Raw genomic sequence first — 20,030 nt, forward strand, 5'->3', positions numbered from 1 at the left:
GGATTCCGCTTGAAAATAGAAACTTTACTTGTTACCAACTCCAACATCAGTCTTATTTACATTACATCCGTACGTATACGTAAACCATGAATTTCCACCAGTTTCACTCATCATACATGGCGTTCGATATGCACACCGGAAGTTCTTCTACCACGTGCTAATAAGCAAATAAGCAATCAATCTAGATTGATTTTCATCGTACTGTTTTATCCTCCAATATGTTGAACCGTTGCATCATACAGCATTATTCTTATTCTTATTATCATTAATACTTTACTTTCCATTCGCTACATCGTGCAGTTACCTCGTCTCTTTTAAATGGTGGAGGCAACTGAATTATTGGCTAGGTAGGTAGCTAATCATCCAAAGGTTGTGTGTCCTTGCCATCGCCAAGTCGATGTGTTTATCCATCGACCTAGTAAATGACATTCTAGTGAATAATAATAAGTAAAAGGTAAATATCTGTCTCACTCGTCGCAATGGTCACTCCGAGTAGCAAGCCTGTTCTTGTATTATTTTTACCTTCGAGGTTCAGTTGACCTTCAACCCTTTCTTTCTCTTTCTCTCCTTTTGCTTGGTATTATAATCGCAATGAGATGTTTTATCGCTCAATATGCCTTCTGCTCCTTCGTATTCGTCTTTGTCTTCTTCGTTTTCTTGCCGGTTGTACTCGCCCTAACGCCTCCTATTCCCTACCCTCCGTCCGACAGCGTTAGCGACGATGTTTTAGCTGCGCTCGCCGATCCTGCGCAGAATGTTACGGGCATCGCATATTTCGAGCAATATATCGATCATAGCAATCCAGACTTCGGTGTATTTAATCAAACCTATTGGTATAATGCCACCTTCTGGGGTGGTCCGGGGTCACCCGTCATCTTATTCACTCCTGGCGAAGTTGCTGCTACGAGATACATGTCGTACTTGACTGACCAAACCCTCGCCGGCCTGATCGCGAAAGAAGTTGGCGGTGCAATTGTACTGGTCGAGCATCGATATTGGGGAAACAGCACGCCGTACGAAATTCAAACAACTAAGAATCTTCAGTTCTTAAACTTGGATCAATCGGTTGCGGACTTTGTGCGTTTTGCCCAAACCGCTAAGCTCCCGTTTGACATAGACGGTACATCGAATGCACCCAACTCTCCCTGGATATGGACTGGCGGTTCGTATTCGGGTGCATTAGGTGCTTGGGTCGAGAGTCTTGCCCCTGGGACGTTCTGGGCAACTCATTCCAGCAGTGGCCCCGTCGAGGCAGTTTTTAATTACTGGCAATATTTCTATCCTATTCAACGGGGGATGCCCAAAAATTGCTCAGAAGATTACGCCGCCATTATTAATTACGTCGACAAGGTGTTTGTCAACGGATCTCAAAATGAGACGGCCACCTTGAAGCAGTTATTCGGCCTCCAAGATCTCGCGCATTTAGATGATGTAGCTGCGTACGTATATGAGCCACCCCCTTATATCCAGTACTGTCGTCCTGACGCTATTCTCCAGGGCAATATCATCTCCAATCTGGGCCTGGCAGAGCATTCAATTCACCTCCGGGTATTCTCAATTCTACCAGATGTAGGTTATTCAAACATGACAAGTTTACAGTTGCAGATTTTCCCAGATATACTCATCTAGCCTATGTAGGTGTGATGCCATTGAGAACTCGACCGTACCCCTCAACAGCAGTAGCCCTCGTGGTGTCGGCCTCGAAATTGCCCTCCCTAACTTCGCTAAGTGGTTCACAGAGCAATATCTACCAGGATGTGAGTTTGCACACTGAACCATTCACAATTCGCAGTCTAACCGTATAGATTGCGCCTCTTATGGCTATGAAGAGTGGAAGAATAACTACAATGTCGCATGTTTCGACACGTATAATGCCTCCAGTCCCATGTTCACGGATCAAACTCAAGCGAATACGTTTGGACGTACATGGGTATGGATGACTTGTAATGAACCTTTTTTCTATTACCAGACGTAAGAACTTCTTCTATCTCAACTACTGGTCAGTCGCCGCCGCCTAACACTTACAATCAGTGGCGCGCCGGTAAACCGTTCCACCGTCTTCACACGCCTCGCCAGCGCAAATTATTGGCAGCGTCAATGTGAATTATTTTTCCCTGAGGAGGGAAAGTTCACCTACGGGAGCGCCCTGGGTAGAACAGCGTCAGATATCAACGCTTATACCAAAGGATGGCACATACCTGAATACTTGGACGCCGAGTCCCGGCTCCTCTGGGTAAATGGCGAGTTCGATCCATGGAGGTCAGCTTCCGTTGCTAGTGAATTCAGGCCCGGCGGCCCCTTGGCGTCCACCCCTGACGTACCTAGCATTTTGATACCCGGTTCGCGCCATTGTAACGACCTTCGAGTTCAAAACGCGGTCAATTCAGATATTAAGAAGGCCCAAGCAGATATTATCTCTCAAATCGCAAACTGGACCAATGACTTCTACATGAAGAGGAGATAACGCAGTTGTTGTATCTTTCTAATTGTAGCTCGGGTTTATATTATCAGTCGCAGGTATCACGAATGGCTTTACGATCAAAAGGTCAAAAGTGAGCACCATACTTTCGAATAATTGCCTAACATGAATTAATCATTTAATATTCTTGTAGCTTCATTGCTCGAGCCCTGTCTCACATCCGTTCTTTAATCTCGGTTGAGGTACCTAGCTACCTCTATAGGTACACCATATTTGAAACCTAAACCTCAGATATATCAATATCAATCTATCTTTAGTGTTGACTGTAGTGCAAGACAAGGTACCAAGTTGCGCAAGGCGTAACTTTAGGGCCACTTTGGTCCTTCATTAAGAAGCATAAAAACCGCAGCGACTACGTACTTAGACATAGCAAGTTTTCATCTTCTGAATAAAACGTTCCAGCGTCTTTACTTCTCGGTCAGAGATGCCAAGCATCAAATCAGCAGATCCTCAAAGTTAATAAGACGCCATGATCATTTCCGCCATCGAACTGAGAGCCAAGCTATCTCTACCAGGTACCTACCTGTAGGAGGTAGGTAGTAACTATTTAGAACACAGAACGTTTATATGTCTTAACTATGTTACGTACCTAAGTTATCTGTTCTCCGGACTTGCATTCTAATGTTGTCAAGTTTGATTAAAAGAATATAAGACTATGTTCTTAAGATGCTCTATGGGATCTAATATGTCATAAACTTTCGTCCCGCTTCAGACCTCAGAAAGCGGGACAGCACAAAACCACAGTTTCTCTCTTATCTGGCTTGCTTAAACATGTTAGGGTGACCTATGACAATCTCTTATCGCTGATTCACATCATTTCTTTTTTTTTTTTTTTTTTTTTTTTTTTTCCCTTTACGATGGGTGCTTTTGTTTTCTGTTTTAACATGCTGTGCTGGCTTGGCCGTTGCTATTAGAAGTAAGGCCATAATTAGATACTCTTGGGTATTCCTGTAAAAGCAAATATGAAAGGAAAGAAAAAAAAGAAAAAAAAATCGAAGCCAAGACCAAAATAAATAGTACACACTGAGGGTTGCCCCCGAACCTAACAATGATGTCAATAAAAAGCCAATGCTGAGCCTTCCTGTCGTGGACTAGTTTTATAACTTGCTGGATGTGATGGCTGAAATAATAGGAGGGTACCGGCCTTTTCTTTTTTTCTCCATTGCTTCTGTCTTGCTTTTTTTTTTTTTACCAGCTCAGTCTCGTTTTCCTACACGCCCTATCCTTTCTTTTGGCCGTCAAATTTGGCAAGGGGAGAGGCATCTAGGTAAGGGGATCCAACAAGATGAAAAGAAGACCACGCCTAGTATGCATGGCATATAAGCCAAGTAAAGATAACCCGGGAGCCGTTGGGTTTAGGGAGAAAAAAAAAAGAAAAAGAATAAAATAATTAACAAGACGAACGTGGGACAGCTGCAGACAGACAGACCGGCATAAAGACGCACACACACACACACACACAAACATCGATCGTGGGTCGCGTACAAAGAATTAGTTATTCCAACTCCTAGCGTATTGGAAAAACAAGCCTCTCCGAGATGGGGGTTTATGTAAGGTAGGTAGGTTGGGCTGGTTGGACGAAGAACGCAGCACCTGCTTTGCCACGCGGATAAGGATTGACGAAGAAAAGGCGGCAGTGAGTGCGACGGGGGGATGTAGCCGAGCCGCCATACATGTCCATATGTATGTGTGGTAGATACCTGGTAGGTAGCTGGTAGGTAGGTAAGGTGAGAGGTAGGTTAAGGTAGCGCTCCAAAAAATGGGAACGCATCCCGTACCTCAACTCACATACATACCTAGACATACATCTTCGCGCAACCCACCAGCCCCGGAACACGAAGCGCCATACATCGATCGGGATTATCTCTTGGGTTCTACTCCGTCCACTAGGAATAATACCCAGCACCCGGGCACTAGGAACTCAAGAGTAGGTAGGTAGCGTCCAGGTTGGAATATCGCCGGGTTCAGGAAAAAAAAATCTTGAGTTGGAGAAATTCCGGATTGCTGTAACCCCCATTTTTGTCCAGAGAAGTCCTATGAGGGAGATGGGGTGGGTGGATGGGTGGATGGGTGGATGGGTGTTAGGAGGCGCCGTAAAGGCGTTCGTCTACCGCAACAGCCGATGCATGCAAGATAAAATGGCATGTATTGCCGGGGGAGGGGGAGGGGCAGGAATGCTTAGGAGTTTTCTTTTTTTTTTTTTTTCTTTTTTTTTTCTCTTCTTTTTCTTCTGTGAGGCACTGAATAATGAAGTGGTGGTGGTGGTGATGAGATATTAAAGAGTGAGGGACGGAGAGCTGTCTTTCAGGTAGAAACCCTCGTGCCGTCGACTCGGGCAAACAAAAAGAAGAATCGGATTCGCGAGCAAAGGTAAAAATTGTTAGGCTTCGCCGTATTCCTAACAGTATGAATTGTAATTTTTTTTTCTTTTTCTTTTTTTTTTTTCGACAAAACCAAAGAATTCGTACAATACTCGCAGACTGAGCTGGCTGGGACTTATTGGTCCCGCTCCTCCCCTGAGAACGTCGCACCGCATACCGCCATCACCCGGCTCTTCAGCCAACCGGGCATGCTCAATACACAGAACGATAGATATTATCCCCCACGGAGGTTTCCCGCCGATCGTCGGTGGCCGTCCATATGCATATGCGAGGGGCCGTTGCCGCTACCTCCTCGACTAGACGACGTAGTGGCTCCATCTACTGCGCTATCCTGGGGAGAGACGTACGCCTGAGATGAACCGGCGTGCGTATGATGCGAATCAGGGACGTAGATGTGCCCGTTAGGCAACACGGATCCGCCGCTTGCCCCGCAACTCGATTGAGAATTGCGTCGAGAACTTTCAAGCTTGTCGCTGTAGATGTAACTGAAACTGGAGTTTGAATCCTCGGTGGGCCGAAGTGACTGGTCAGCACCTGATGTATATAAAGCGTCTGTCGTTGGAGCCGTATTTGGTTCGTACGTGGTCGCGTCGCTATGGCTACCTGACCGCTGTGATGGGAGCGGATTGGGAGTACCGGTAGAGTACGGAGGTTCGAACGAGGTAGAGTTCAAGTTACTGTAGCTGACTTCAGACATCGAGCTACCCGGAGACGTCTTCGAACCGGCGTAGCTTGTGATCCCATCCGGCCGATAGCTAGACGAGCTCGTTAATGTTCTATTGACCTGGGGAAGTAGCCGATCAGAAGGGACAATCCGATCTGAAGCGTTGGGGAGAGATGCTGCCATTCCAGAAAGCGAAAACCCGGTGGGAGATTCGCTGCTTGTAACTGGGCGGTGAGCTAAGCTCCCAAAAGAATACTGCGAGCTCTCCGGATCGACATAAACCGGTTTCCCTGAGCCGTATCGCCCATATCCTTGCACTATATGAGCAGGCTCCTGGCTTATTATTTGGTAGGGGTAATTAAGACCGTTGTATTCGACGCCTTCATCTGAGTATGTACTCGTCCACCCCGGAACGGTCGAGTAAGGGTATTTTCCCCCGTAAGAGGTGTATTGGTGACCCTGGCGGTACGATGCTATAACATCTTCGCCAGAATATTGGGGGACCGCACTGAGCTGAGATACAGCCACCCTTGTCTGGTTGCTGTATGTCCTCGCCACCTCAATGTTGTACCCAAATTCGTTGCCGTCATTCCTAAGTTGAGTCTCAGTTGAAGAAACCTAGAGAATCGACAAAAAGGTTAGAAACGTTTCTCCATGCTAATATCGTGTCTTCTTTTATCTTCTTGGTGTGATCGGCGGAAGATTACCCTTAAGAAAAGGCAAGGCTCATGGCCTGCGTTCTTGCAATTGCTACATGGTTGCCCATTCCCGGGGTCGCCACTACATCGGATCTTGCGCTTGCGGCATCGACCACACTTTGTGCGTAGGTGTTTAGTTAGCCAGCTATGGCAAGGCGGGATTAGAAACATCTATCTGACTTACTGCCACTGCAATCCTCTTTCGAGGCTGAGATGACTCCGAATCTATTTCGCGATCTGTCATAGCGGTTGATCTTACGTCTTGTGACGAGTGGTAGCGTCGATCCGAGTATGCGCTCGGATATGGAGGACAGGCACGACTATATCGCCTGCCAACGTCGCTGGGTGGATAACAAGCCGGGGTCACCATTGTACTTTCGCCACCAGTCGAATTCGCGCGGCCGGGTGCGTGAGAGACAAGGACGGTGTTCAGTCCGTCCCCGTCCTATCGGATTGTATAAACGGAGAGAGACGGGCTCTTGTTTTGCTTTGCGACTGCAGGAGAGAGAGAGATTGATGAGAGAAACAGTGAGCCCTTTCTACGGAGAGAGGAACAGGGGGGGGCCAGGCTGTCCGACAGCTGACTTTCGCTAACTTATTTCAGCTCCAAGATCTCAACGTGATGAGAGGTTAGAACTTTGATGGGTCCCTCACGTCTTGTCAGACTCTGATGTTTCATTAGAGAATTGATCAAACCTGGCAGTTTTCAGAGGCGAGAGGAAACGACTCGTGTAAATCACGACCGAAAAGCAGCAGGGATGGGAATTGAGAAAACTGCAAGTTCTGTGACTGTTATAATCCCGTACAACTTTCCCAGCAGGCCTGCTTTAATATTACTGTTTGCAACCGGGTTGCGAAGCTCCTCAGGGTAGATATTTGCTGAGTACTTGTCATTCTGCCCTTGGTTCATAACACGACAGGTGTCACATCGAGATGTCCATCCATGACTATAAGGTCGATTAGTCTAGCCTTGTTACACGGACTCAAGGGTACAAGTACATGAGAGGAGCGGTTAGGTGCATGGCCACTGCATGATGAGCAAAACTCTAGGTTAGCCATGTATACTATATGTCGAATTGTATTTCCATCGTAGTCCAACGCGCGCTTCGTCTCACTCTGAAAAGGGGAGGACCTACACAACCAGCTAGTACCCCTATAAGGCCGGCGGGGAGGCTACGTAAAATGTCAGGGCGATCCTCCCGGGAGGGTCAAGGCCATCTGGAGTTGGGGCTTGGTGAGTGGCCAATCTCGATGCAATCTATATAGATGATGTAGCGAACCAGGTGGGCCTCATACACTGAGACCGGCATATTTTATTCGTACCAGACCAGGCTACCTACCCCAGGATGCATTTCACATCCTCAGCTACGATGGCGAGGTCTACAGGTCACGTCACCCGTGAGGAGAAACGGGGGTCGGTATTTTGCTGATACTCTACGATTCCAGTCCCGGCTTTTGATCTTCACTTTTAAGACGTCGTGATAGGTAGATAATAAGCAGCTCAAGCCATAAAGTATAAGGCTAAGAAGATATCAGAAAGCTTTAACGCACGATCTATCAGCGGACAACGATATGTGTAATTACGACAAAGCCATCCCCGTGTCCAAGTAACCTGTCTTCTGCGTGAAGTGGAGGGGGGGGGGGGGGGGGGGGGAGACGGATCAGGTAACGAGTAGTTGATCATTGGGTATTGCGGAAGATCGCCAGAGCAAACACCATGGGGGTTACTTTGACCAACGGCTCTCGTCCTACTGAGGACGCAAACGTCGGGTAAGACAATGGGATGACTTTGCTCGCCATAGAGAGTGAGAGAGAGAGTCTTCAGTGCTGCCCAACGTCGAGACACTCAAGAATAAGCGCCTACCTACGTGACGCAGTTATTCGTCACCTTATTGCATACGTGTATTTGCACTTTGTGTGACGACGGTGGAAAGGGGGGAAAGTAGGTACCAAGGAGAGCGAAAACGAGAAATGAGGTCTTTGGTTGGTCCACCTTAACGTTCTCGATTCAGAAGACCGCTGTATTCTATCACTTCAAAACGTTTAGCGGGGTAGATGGCGAAGGTCTCAAATGAGAAGAGAAAAAAAAACATGACAGAAAGGTCTTGTTTCTTCCACGCCGGCTAGCCAAGCCTACATGAAGCCACAGCCGCTCCATCCGGTCTAAAGAGGCGCAAAGACCACTTCCGCAACAAATTATTCAGGAGTTAGATGTATTTGCCCTTTCTCTAACGCATGGCATGGTCTACGAAAGGGGTAGATAAGCAACAGCAAACTCGGATGTAGGTTTAGAGTACTTAGTTGATAGACTTGTCAATACTCATGCGGTGTTTGCCTATAGTTACTATTGGAGATCATGGGTGAGATGTAGTGTACATGACAGGTCCTCTCACATATTCTAAGCCTAGCACAACACAAACGAAACCCCCTCCCAGTATTGTAGATCCAGACACTGTCACACCAGCATCCTTCCCCCAGTAGTACTTTGGAGTTTTCTCGGTTTTAGCACCGCCTATTCTGTACTCTCCCAAATTGGTAGAATCTATTACTCTAGTTACGTACTTCGACGAAGCCTAGTCTGCTTGATATACTTGGGTAATTTTCGTACTGTTCCCATGCGAACAGTCACCTTGAGGCATCCGAAGACGGCAGGGAAATTCAAGACTAGCAACATCGGGGATGAGAGGATATTCTACAAAGAGATTACTCCTGCAGCAACTGACGATAAGTGCCTTAGTCGATTCCAACGGCTCTGCCGGTGACCTATCATTTTTTTACTTGTATGAATCGTTTAGATCAGCAGGGTCTACACTAGATCAATAAGCGTATGAGGCTGGTCAGAGATCCGATTTGGCAGTCTCATCCAGTAATATTCACTCGGTTGGTGGGCAAACCACCTATATGCAGAGGAAAATGATGTCTCGCACAGATTGCTAGATGTATGTATAGCTCAGCTGCATAATAAGTGAGCAGCACGCCGTACCTACGCCTGCGGGATGCGCCATGTAGATTATAGATACGCGATGCTAATCCTTGTTTGATCAGAACTGAGATCCCCGTCCAGATTTATCGACCTATAGGAGGATTGCCTAGCCAGAATGTCATTTAATCCTTTTATGGCAAGCCGTTTCCAAGAGGCGTCAATGATAAGCTAATCCGTCATGGTATATGGTAAGCGAGTTAAGTATCCTCTTTCGATCATATATAATAGGGCTGAAAGGGGGTCATTTCCTAAATAAGTATGATATGGACTTTTCTATAAGGGATGGTCGCCCATCTTGTACCTAGAAGGTTGGGTTCACTAGGTACCTACCGTAGGTACCTAAGATAGTTTAACAAGGACGAAAGCATGGAAGGCATGGAGGTATGGGGGCATGGAGACGGGACGTAACGTCTCTCAGCGAGGGTAACTCGTATCGAGTGAATCTCTTTGGGCCCTGGAGACTCGTTCAATCTATGACAAAGGAAGACTTCTCCATCCCCGTGGCAGTTCCAGTGAGCTTGCAAGTGCAAGCTTGTATCATACATACGGAATAAGTCAAGCCATTGGAAAGTGCTACTGTCTCTCATCAAGCTTCCGAACACAGTGGAAACGCGGGCAAGAAGAGCACACATGTCACTATCAAGGCACATGGTCTTCGCAGCTGGGAGATAATAGGTGCCAGAACTTAACAACGGAAATTTTTCCTTCCAGCTACGCGGCTACGTGCATGTCCCCGCTGTCAGTCATCTATAAGAAGCTGCAGGTAGCCGTTATTCGTGCCACCGGCCGCTATATCATTGGCTGAAACGTGTCCGTCAGTATGCGAGACATTTTGGGGGTTCATATTGCCATGATACAAGTCGATAATAGTAGTCTTTGGAGTAAGTACCTACCTGGTAGGTAAGTTTAGTGCATAGGCGAGACTTAGTGGCCAGGGTCGAAAATGAGTGCCGTACCTGGGGTAAGGCCTATTTGCGAACTATGTTGATGGTCTACGGAAGTTTTGATCCCATTCTAGTTCTTTAAGGTGCTCTAATTAAATAGATGTATTCTTGAACTAGACTTAGAAATGAACATTGGCAACAACTAAACGTTTCATCAATATTACCTACCTGTCCTGTCCCGTCGAAGGTGGGAGGAAGATCACAGAGGCGTTAACGCCAGAGTGCATCAAAATAGAAGATAACCCTTATTGCTCACTAGAACGGTGCCATTCGCGAAAGATCTGCTCTACACACCGAAGATTTGGATTTACAGTAACATTGACCGATCGATCGTCCCCAGGAATTGCTGTGGAGGATGGTATATATCCCCTCTGTGTGACCCTCGGAGCTCTTTCAAAACTGCTCATTCGTTTCGTAGAACAAAGTCGGAGTTCCGATCCAACTTAATGGATAACCTCAAATTGACAAGGGCGGGAAAGTACGTCAACTCCCGGCTGGGTATTTATGATGTGTCTTCTGGCTATAACAACGATCCCCTACGGGAGCGACAGCCAATATCAGGCTAAGACAGGAGAGCGGAGACGTATATTCGAAGCTCGAAGTCTAGGTAGTGAACAGACTCTAGGATCAGGTTCAGCTGGACGCCCAGAAAGTGCCATCAAGATATTGTCACACGGACTTGGGGACCTTGCAGAAAACGGTCTCGAGGTGACCAACTTCAAGAGGCAATAAGGAGGAAACCTGTATTCTAATTCCGGACGATAACGCATTCTTGATAAAGAGAAAGCCTTGATCGGTCCTAGGCGCTCTTAAGACTAGCGTTGAGTAATATCAATATCCTTCACCTCGGGTTAGAATTCAGGAACGACTCGTAGCACGACAAAGGAGATATTCAACTCGCGAACCTCGCAGTCTAGCAGGTTGATGGCTTTACCCCCCACCTCGGGAAAGACGGCCTATTGCAAGCTCATGATTATCCCATGTCGTCCGACATAAGTCTGTCTCTTTTACCTACGTACCTACCTCTAAGGTACCTACCTACCTATGTATGTAGAGCTCCGTCAATCCCGGTCCGAGACTTTTGCCACAGCATAGGAACCCGGTAATTCAAAATGAACACTAAAATATCCATATTTAGGGAGGTGAACAACAGAAGGAGTACATGAAAGTATCCAATCTCTTTACCATGCTAGGCTATCCTTGCCCCGTGCCAAGGCCTCACCTTGATATAAGATTTCGAAGGTGATAGATAGTACACCTTTTTCACCTACCTGGTAGGTAGTGCGTGCGGTTTCTAGGTCCCTAGGTAGGTCCCTAAGGTAGAACCTGGAATTATGAAGCGGATACTTGAATACTTTCAAATCTGCATGATGGCGACCAGCGGCAAGCCACGAGCCACTTGCATCGTCGAGCCGCCTTCCATTGTTCCATTGAGCTTCTAGTCTGCGAGCAATCGAAGCCCGTACCTAAGGGAGCCGGCTGGGTTCAGGTATATACTCGCAACACACCCCTGATCTATAGATGTGGATAGCCCATGCTAACTGAAGCGAAGCAATAGACATAAATCTTGATATGTCGGTGGGTGGAGTAACGCTTCGGATAGCTATCATAGCCGTTTGCTCTGATCAGCAAACGTATATTAGCATCTAATACATGTCCTCGTATTTTACGTAGATCCGATCCCAAGCTTTCACGATGGCTTAGGCGCTCTCTATTTACCACCACAAGCAGTGGTGACTCATTATAGCAATGCCATTAATATCAACCTCGCCGGTAGTATGTATGTGTCCTTGGAGGTGCCACTTCTTCCTTTTTCGACGCCTTGTAGAGGGCTATCGGGTGACAGCGGCATCGGTGTTACCGGGAGGAAAGGTTATAGTATATGTCACACGTTGAACAAGACAGCAACAAGACTTTGAACCAGGTAAGTTTTATCGAGTAGTTACAATTTCGAATAGATTGTCTATATCCCGCGTACCTACCTGACCTAACCTAACCTAACCTAGATCGACCAACCTCTTCATTGCTGATCAGAATGGCTAGTTGAGTGCCTAAACTTTGCTCTGACTTGAGAATTTGTCATAGTGGCATCGAAAACTCTTGAATCGACTCTTCTTCTTTCTTACCAGGCGCAGGACGAACATGAAGACCCAAAAGATGGCCACTATCAAGTCGTCGAATCTATGCCTCACTGCACTCTGTCAAGCCGATATTTGTCCATTCCAGACTTAATATAGCATGACTTAGACCTCTAACAAAAGTCGGTGGTAGACATAAATGTGCTTATGTGAGGTATAAAGATAAATCCGTTTGTGCCGGTGATCGCTACCGAACGTATGAGGAATTTAAGGGATATGAATGAGTTGAAGCGTACCTAATGGGTTAGGTACCTGAGGTTAGGTTAGGTACTTATAACGTAAGAAGGTATATCCCTATACCCAAGCTATACGCAGAATTAAATTATCACGACCGCATATGGCCGCGTGGTCTAAGTAGCTGCTTGGGTAGCCAGATTTAGAATTAGAACACGGCTTCGTAAAATTTGATTTACGTGGCCGGAGGCGGTCGTTAACTAAACCCACCCTACACGATATGATAGTCGGCTCATATGAAAGATACTGAATGAAACAGGCTGTCATCTCCGCCTATAATCGCCACGGGGCCGGTCTCTTTCTTGATTATTCCCACGCCGGTCTTCATCTCGGTGCCTAAAGCGATCGTTCCTTCGGTGATTATCGTACCGGTTTCTATCTCGAGGCTTATCTCTCGCTGGACTTCGACTTCGCGACTGCGGTCTACCATCCCGGTCGCGCCCATATCCACCATCCCGAGGTCTGCTTTGATCCGCATCGTCACGGATCTTATCCTTATCTCTATCTCTGAAGCGTTCAGGATCTCGGTTCCGCCGGTCATCTTGATCTCGGCTGTCTCTCTGTCGTTCATGCCGGCCTCGCATTTCTTCCTCTCCGTAAACCATGCTGTAATGATCCTCGGTGTCGTCCCGGCCGTCGTCTTCTCTGTATTTTCTCCATTTCTCCAGCCCTTTGACGCCACCCCATCCGCCACCCTCGCGCCTGCGTTTTCTCTTGGCGTTTTCGCCGCCCCTCCAGACCTCGGCCAACTTGCTCACGCTCTGACTGAAGTCGACGTGTATCCTTCGGTCGTCGATGAGCACACCTTGCATCTTGAAGTAAGCCGACTCGCACGCTGCCTTGTCTTCAAATTCGACGAAGGCATATTGCAGACTATCCCCCGTCTTCTTGTCGCGTATCACTTCGCATGACAGAATCTTCCCGAAACGACTGAATATAAGTTCGAGATCGGAATCGGTCGTTACAGGGTTCAGTTTGCAGACAAAAAGTACATTCTCTGGAGGTTTAACTTCGGCGAATGGAAGGTCGCCCATCATCTCAAGTGTGAGAGCCTGCGCGCGGGCCTCCCTTTCACGCCGCGTTTTTTCCGCCGCCTCCTCGTCTACCTCTTCTGTTAAGGGCGCATCGTCGGCGATCCTGACTGTAGCAAGCTGCTCCTTGGACGGCGGCGGCGATTGACTAGGCTCTCGTAACCCAGATGGGTCGGGATAGGGATCATCGAGGATGATGGTGTGTTTTATGCGAATATCAACGAGTGGGTGGCCGTCTTTATCGGTGATGGCGTTATTAACTTTCTCGAGTACATCAAATCCTTCGACCACCTTTCCAAAGATAGCTGCTTTCCCGTCTAAATAATCAGTGTTGTCGCCGAGGGTGACGATGAATTGGCTACCGGCAACACGGACATCGGGGTCGGACGGGTGGGGGGCAGTAGCCATTGAGACAGTACCTCTTTCAAGGTGTCTCAACTTTGGATGAAATGTAGCATTGAACGTCTTCTTAGAGGGCCCGGATATAAGACCCCATATCGAGGAACCGCCATCGGAAGCGGCAGAGATAGGGCCGAGAGGGTCGCCAGTTTGAAATGAGAAGTTTTGTTGGATCGAGTGAACGGGCGAGAAGTTGTAGTATTTGACCTTGCAGAGTTTTATGAAGTTCTCACATTCTTTTGGCGCGTAATCAACTAATAGGTCTATCACTATGTCGCCGGCACTCGTCTCGAGTAGAACCGACATCCTTTACGTTGGGTTTTTTTTTTCTTTTTCTTTTCGTCAGGGTTCCCCGATAGTCAAAGGATGTAGTGGTAGACGGTCGAGTGGAGAGCGGTCGGGCTTAAGAGGTAGGCATTCGGGCGACTGTATCTGTACATATGAGGGATGAAATAATAGAGTCGATGATGAGACGCGAAAGGCAAAGAAGCAAAAAGGTACGTAAGAAAGGTACCTCATGAGCATAAGTGGGTCCTGACCTTACGTGGTACCTTATGTACCTAGGTACATCTGTGACGAAACCATCTGTGGCTGTATGGCTATGTGGCTGGTGGCTGCGCAGACGAGCGGTACATTTAGGTACCTCATCCGTGGAATCCATCAAGGTAGGTACCTACCACTTAGTACATCATAACACTTTCGATATTGAAGCTATCACAACTTAAGTCGTTTCATACTCGGATACCCAATTTATTAATAAGCTTTAATACGTAACAGGTAATCATAAGTACCTAGGTAGATGAACAATATTAATGCAAACTATCCCCAATTTCAAACAGCAGCAGTCCCATTCTTATTTACATTTCCTAAGTCTTTTGCTTAATATGTAAACTGTGATATGTACCTCCTAAGTAAGTAGGTTCCTAACCTATATCCCATAAATCTCGAAGTTGCTTTCTATATACATAGAAAACCTCGAATGAAAATTACCAGGTACCTAAGGTAGTACTCGACCCGCTTGTACCTAGCGCCTTTCCCAGACGAAAAATAAAAATAAAAATAAAAATCTGCCACGTTCACCCTCTCACCAAGCAGCCAAGAAAGGTTCCGTCGCCAATCACCCTAAATAAGCTAAATAGGTAACTTCAGATGAAAAATTGGTGATGTCCCACACAGAACTAGCTGCCAGGTTCCCTAACGCCGCCAGAATCCAAATAGGTATCGAGTTTTCCAAACCTAAACCCAATATCCCTTTAGCCCCTTAATCCACCATGATCCGTCTAAGTCCCTTTTCTTTTCCTTCCCTCTGAAGATCAACCAATTTTCGACACATCGCTCCAACCTAGAAACCAATTACTTCTTTTCTTTTTCTTTTTCTTTTTTCTTTTCCATTTAGTCAAATCCACCATGGCTTCGCCGTCTTCGTCCGCTGCGCAGCTCCCTTTCCGTGTTCATTAACCGGGTCTGCACCCAAGTTCGCATTTCCTGGTCCTTCCGTACCGTGTCGCAGTTAAGAAGCTCTGTTAGGGCTCTCTTGATGCTCTCGTTGACGTCGAAGAGCTTTTGCTCTTCTGCCGCCATTTCTTCAATCAATGATTCGTCCAGGACCGGTTCCAGCTGAGTCTGCGAGCTTCGGTATCCCGAGCTCCTAACGGACGAAAGTGATGATCTTCGGTGATTCCGCGAAGGGGAAGGTGAAAGCTTAAGCGATGGGCTACCGCTGAGCGACCGTGTTGGTGAGACTGAAGGCGAAGTCACCGCAGTAGAAGACGTCGTATAGGAAGGGCAGAGATCGTGCATATGTTGCCGAAGCTCTTCGTGTTGGTTCTGCAATAAGAGATACTTATGCATGGCGAAGTCGATGTTGTGATATGCAATTGAATCGGGACCCGATTCCATCAGCTCATCTGTGTAATGCATGTTGACGTTGTGGTAGAACATGTTCAATTCGCGCTATGTATCTGACGGCGAGCTGCATTGAACTAAAGGAGTGTGTCCAAGTAGAGAGGAGGAGGAGAGGAATGGAACACAAGTCGAGCTGTAGAGTAACCAATTGATCGGCGGTGGGATGGTACCGGGTGTAAGTGGGCTTTCAGAAGCTGCGAATTTTCGTCTCGGAGCGTGAACAACGGGGCCAACTTCCGTCTAAGTGCACACTCGTCCTGTCGATCCGACGATCACAATCGTAACGTCGTCTCCTTTTACAGACGACAATACAAGTGGTTTTCTTGAGTAGTTTCTTGGGAAGAGAATGCGGGATAATTGGCATGAAATACAAGGTTCCAAAACGAGGTTGAAATGTAGGGGACAATTGGGCTGATATATTGTCGGGTTTTATAAACCAGGACAGGGGGTAAAGGCCCTTTGATTATTATATTTCCTGGGTTCGATGCAATTTCTGAGAGTCTGGCTTTGGACCAGGGTGGCACACCAGAAACTTCCGTGCAGATATCAGGAAATGATGAAGTGGTCCTCAGACACACCAAGGTTGGCGCCGCCAAAAATATAGCCGATGAATTAAGTTTGAGTTTACCGATCTTGTCGCTGGCTTGACTGTTAGGCAATTTAGAATTGCTATAGATCAGATCGTTCAAATATTCGTGTCGTCCGGTGGAACCTTGAAAGAGACGATTCGCTTGTGTCGGGAACACCCGGTTTCGTAATGGTGAATGAATACCTTATGTTAGGTGTGGATGTGTCAAATGTACTGCCTAACTAAGAGGTATGGAACAAAGTTGTATGGATGGGCGGAGGTGTGGATGGGTGTGGATGGGTGTGGAGTCCAAAAAGCTGCGATTTTATGTAGTGAGAAGGTAGTGTAGTATTATGTAGCGTAGTGCGTGTATTCAAGATAGCACCAGACTACTTATGTTGTAGCTCTTGGAAAACCAGAAAAAAAGGGGGGTTATGGGTGAAGAACTAGTTCGAAGGCTCCAAAGCTAAAAGAGGAAGACGGGCTTGCAGATAGTTAAGACGTAATAGAAAGGGAAAAAAAATAAATAAAACACTATTGACAGAAGCACGTGAACTTCTTATTATGGACTCGTCGAGAAGTGGAATTCACATAGATGGGTGGCGTAACCGATTGGGTGGGAAGCGCACCAAGGTCGCCAATATAGCGATTAATAAAAATTGTTTTCAATTTTGGTAGGTACGGCTGGTTGGACGTTAAGAGGTTGTGGAGGCTAGAGGGTGGAAGGGGAAAAGACGGTGTTCAGTTTAGAAACTCGTTGGTCTTCCCGTTGCTGGACTAGACCCGGCCGTGTTTGTAGCAAGTCTATACTACTACTGCGGCAAAGTGGACAAAAAAGCTGGAGTTCCCCCTCCTCCCCGTTTGCAAATGGTAGGGACTCGACGACGTGATTGTAGGTAAATTATTGGGGCCTATTAGGTCGAGACCGGACTTCAAAGCTTGGTTGGGCGTCCAAAAACCGAACGAACGAACCAAACGATGGCGTCAAGATTTCTAAGGTTGATGTCAATATTATACAACGCAGACAGCTGTTAAAGCGGTGCGGTGCAACCAGCAGGGTAGGATAAGCAGGTATGCTTTTGTTTGTATGTGAGGTAGGTGGCTATGTTATGTGTGAAAGGATGTAGTGGTGACTTGTCACTTGTATTGCTACTCAAAACGCTTCCAAAAACTGAGCAAGTAGAGGTGCCTTTGAGCTCCTTTTATCAGCGAGTTTGCCGAGGATATATGATGCTAAGCGTACTGGGCTTGCGGTTCTCTGATAGCAATACAACACCTGACGGTGGCGCGTTTCGTTCGGTATCTACAAGCTATACATCTCGTTGCCGTATGAAGAGCTCCGGTATTGCATATGAAGCAGGTAGCTAATTGTTTCTTCTCTCATCATTGATCAGAACCCAGGAGGTGCAGGTGGTACGGTGCCTTGCCTTGCCTTGCTTGTACCTACCTACCTAATCTCTGGAGAAGAAGGTGTGGAGAAGTTATTATAAGCAAGGATACTACCCTGTAATCCAGATACCTATGTACAATACCTGCCATGTACATACATATCATGCCTATCATACTTACATTCCTACATATTACCTTGGTAGAGACAGAGAAAAAGAGAGAGATGATACCTAGGAGGAGGATCTGTAATGGCAAGTGTATCTCACACAGTGTAGCTTAAAGAATACCAGGTAGGTAGGTTATGTTAGGTACCTAAGAAAGAGTATTGTAGTGTATTGTATTGTACCTAAATATGCGTGCCACTTATTCCCAATCTGCTTCAACACGGTCCAATAGCACCATAAGATGATTGTATTATACAAGGTTCCTTAATTACATACATATCTAAAGTAACATTCTTACTAACCGAGTCCGAGATTGCTAAACCACTTACATGAGAATAGAAGCTCCTTAAGTTTCTACTAGGTAATAATTAGGAGTCCCCCCCTCCCCCTTTCAGTTCCTTCGAAGATGCTTTAAATATCCTTTCTAGTTCCCATAAATTACTGGTAGGTACCTAGCTAATTTATACCAGTAACAAAGCTTGACATATTTACAAAACGAAGGATTGCTACTCAATGACGAACATGATAATGATGATGAAGGAATGACGTCTACGGGGAGGTTTAAAATAGGACATGCTCTAAAATAGCCAAGTAACTGAGTAATTAGGTACCTAGATACTTATGGCACGCCGCCAATCTTTTCCTAGCACAGTTTCTCTACTGTGTCCGCTTGGCCTGGAAGTATCCGAAGCCAATATCAGCCCAACCTGCCAACCCGTAGCATTCGCATAGCCTAATCCCCATTCAGCACCAAGAAGTCCAGAACACCAGAACCTACGCACACGCTACCCTACTGGCGAGACTGTCACGCTACCAGAGTTGGGGCTAGTCGGAAAAGCAGTTTGAATTGTGTAATAGATATGGACCGGCAACCACATGGGACGAATCTTCTGAAGCAGAAAGTCGATTTGATGATAGTTCAATGTCGTTTCGAGGTCGGGAATCGGGGATCCATGGAGCGGATGTCTGGGTGTGCTAGTTTTTAGAGCTCCTAAGAAAGTCTTATCGGAACATTTACAGGTCATTCGTCGCCTCCATCCGATCGTCTTTACCTGTCATTCATACAGGAGGAATGCGCATGTTCGATATACTACTCTCTCCTAGTAAGATATTTTACAGCGCTTGCAGACTCCCGCTCGTTGGGCTAGATGATAGCCTGACATGAGATATCTACCTACCTCGCCGGCATTTGGCCTTCTTGGTCCTTTACCATGCCGGCAGATTCTATCGGAACATTTAAGATAGGATTATATTCCCTCTGTACTGATAGTATATAGTACATTAATCTACGAGTTATACAGAAGCGACATGCCCTCTCTGGATCGTTCTATCACGCAGTTCTGCCCACATCCGGCGGACTAGGAGCTCCGAAAGGTCGTTGGTCGTTGATCTACCCGCATTATCAGAGCACCAGTCGGCATTGATTAGACAGCTGAGTGATTAAACCGCAATGATCGGCATAACCCATGGAATAACATGTCGTCAATGTGTGCCGCCCCCCCAGTCTATGTAATCCTGTCTAGGTAGTTATTCTCCAAATGCAAGGGCTCTGTTCCAAGAGGTTGGAATCAGCTCGGCAGTACCTGCAGAACTTTCTACCTACGTCGATCTACGTTCGCAGTTAGTAGTACTACACAGTCAGACTTGGAAAAGAGACAAATTGGCAGGTTGTCCGGGTTGTATGTCAATACAATGTGTACCTAACGTAGGTAGGTATGTATGTATGCATTTGATCACCAACGAAGCGGTCTATACATTACGCGTTACGCAGCCTATCTCCTTAACACATATGGAGATTAGATATGGAGACGGGAGATCAGTTCTTGATCTTACGAGTACAACATGGTATCCCCATGATTTTACCCCAGTCTTACCCCAGAAATTGATCCCATAGAACCCATCGAAAAATGTGTAATGCCGTGACTTCATCGCCTGGGGCCACCGTAAGTTCCTATGAGCCATATCCACGTATGGTGTTCCAGGACTACCCCCGTGGCCAGTTCAACGGACATCCTATTCCGACTATCGCGTCTAGTCCTACCAATTATCGGGC

At 46.6% G+C, this 20,030-nt stretch overlaps 5 protein-coding genes across 5 annotated transcripts; 2 read left to right on the top strand and 3 right to left on the bottom strand.

Annotated features, from left to right (window-relative positions):
- Nucleotides 1-38: 38 nt before the first annotated feature.
- Nucleotides 39-3,033, top strand: F4812DRAFT_436411 (peptidase S28). Its single transcript, XM_047934845.1, has 6 exons — nucleotides 39-1,439; nucleotides 1,498-1,569; nucleotides 1,639-1,757; nucleotides 1,806-1,971; nucleotides 2,032-2,552; nucleotides 2,613-3,033. The coding sequence occupies exons 1-5, from the start codon at nucleotides 592-594 to the stop codon at nucleotides 2,462-2,464; spliced, it is 1,638 nt and encodes a 545-aa protein (XP_047788553.1). The 5' UTR covers nucleotides 39-591; the 3' UTR covers nucleotides 2,465-2,552; nucleotides 2,613-3,033.
- Nucleotides 3,034-4,042: 1,009 nt separating this feature from the next.
- F4812DRAFT_436414 (uncharacterized protein) lies at nucleotides 4,043-4,877 on the top strand. The gene has a single exon (XM_047934846.1). The coding sequence runs from the start codon at nucleotides 4,516-4,518 to the stop codon at nucleotides 4,756-4,758; it is 243 nt and encodes an 80-aa protein (XP_047788554.1). The 5' UTR covers nucleotides 4,043-4,515; the 3' UTR covers nucleotides 4,759-4,877.
- A 197-nt stretch (nucleotides 4,878-5,074) lies between these two features.
- F4812DRAFT_466033 (uncharacterized protein) lies at nucleotides 5,075-6,592 on the bottom strand (the record flags this gene model as incomplete). The annotated part of the gene is made up of 3 exons (XM_047938515.1): nucleotides 5,075-6,142; nucleotides 6,232-6,339; nucleotides 6,407-6,592. 3 exons carry the CDS (start codon nucleotides 6,590-6,592, stop codon nucleotides 5,075-5,077), a joined length of 1,362 nt encoding a protein of 453 aa, XP_047788555.1.
- A 5,471-nt stretch (nucleotides 6,593-12,063) lies between these two features.
- F4812DRAFT_436416 (cyclophilin-like protein) lies at nucleotides 12,064-14,454 on the bottom strand. Its single transcript, XM_047934847.1, has one exon. It carries the CDS (start codon nucleotides 14,255-14,257, stop codon nucleotides 12,785-12,787), a length of 1,473 nt encoding a protein of 490 aa, XP_047788556.1. The 5' UTR covers nucleotides 14,258-14,454; the 3' UTR covers nucleotides 12,064-12,784.
- Nucleotides 14,455-15,343: 889 nt separating this feature from the next.
- On the bottom strand, nucleotides 15,344-15,892 carry F4812DRAFT_461212 (uncharacterized protein; the record flags this gene model as incomplete). Its single annotated transcript, XM_047937828.1, has 1 exon — nucleotides 15,344-15,892. One exon carries the CDS (start codon nucleotides 15,890-15,892, stop codon nucleotides 15,344-15,346), a length of 549 nt encoding a protein of 182 aa, XP_047788557.1.
- Between the last annotated feature and the right edge of the window lie 4,138 nt (nucleotides 15,893-20,030).

Source organism: Daldinia caldariorum (genome assembly GCF_022478825.1).
Source record: "Daldinia caldariorum strain CBS 122874 unplaced genomic scaffold F4812scaffold_13, whole genome shotgun sequence".
Lineage (NCBI taxonomy): Eukaryota > Fungi > Ascomycota > Sordariomycetes > Xylariales > Hypoxylaceae > Daldinia > Daldinia caldariorum.

Excerpts from the sequence above, each read along its gene's own strand:
- F4812DRAFT_436411 (XM_047934845.1), top strand. The coding sequence starts at position 592 with ATGAGATGTTTTATCGCTCAATATGCCTTCTGCTCCTTCGTATTCGTC. Across the intron at positions 1,440-1,497 it reads CATTTAGATGATGTAGCTGC|GGCAATATCATCTCCAATCT; the intron begins GTACGTATATGA and ends GCTATTCTCCAG. Across the intron at positions 1,972-2,031 it reads CCTTTTTTCTATTACCAGAC|TGGCGCGCCGGTAAACCGTT; the intron begins GTAAGAACTTCT and ends ACTTACAATCAG.
- F4812DRAFT_436414 (XM_047934846.1), top strand. The coding sequence starts at position 4,516 with ATGAGGGAGATGGGGTGGGTGGATGGGTGGATGGGTGGATGGGTGTTA.
- F4812DRAFT_436416 (XM_047934847.1), bottom strand. The coding sequence starts at position 14,257 with ATGTCGGTTCTACTCGAGACGAGTGCCGGCGACATAGTGATAGACCTA.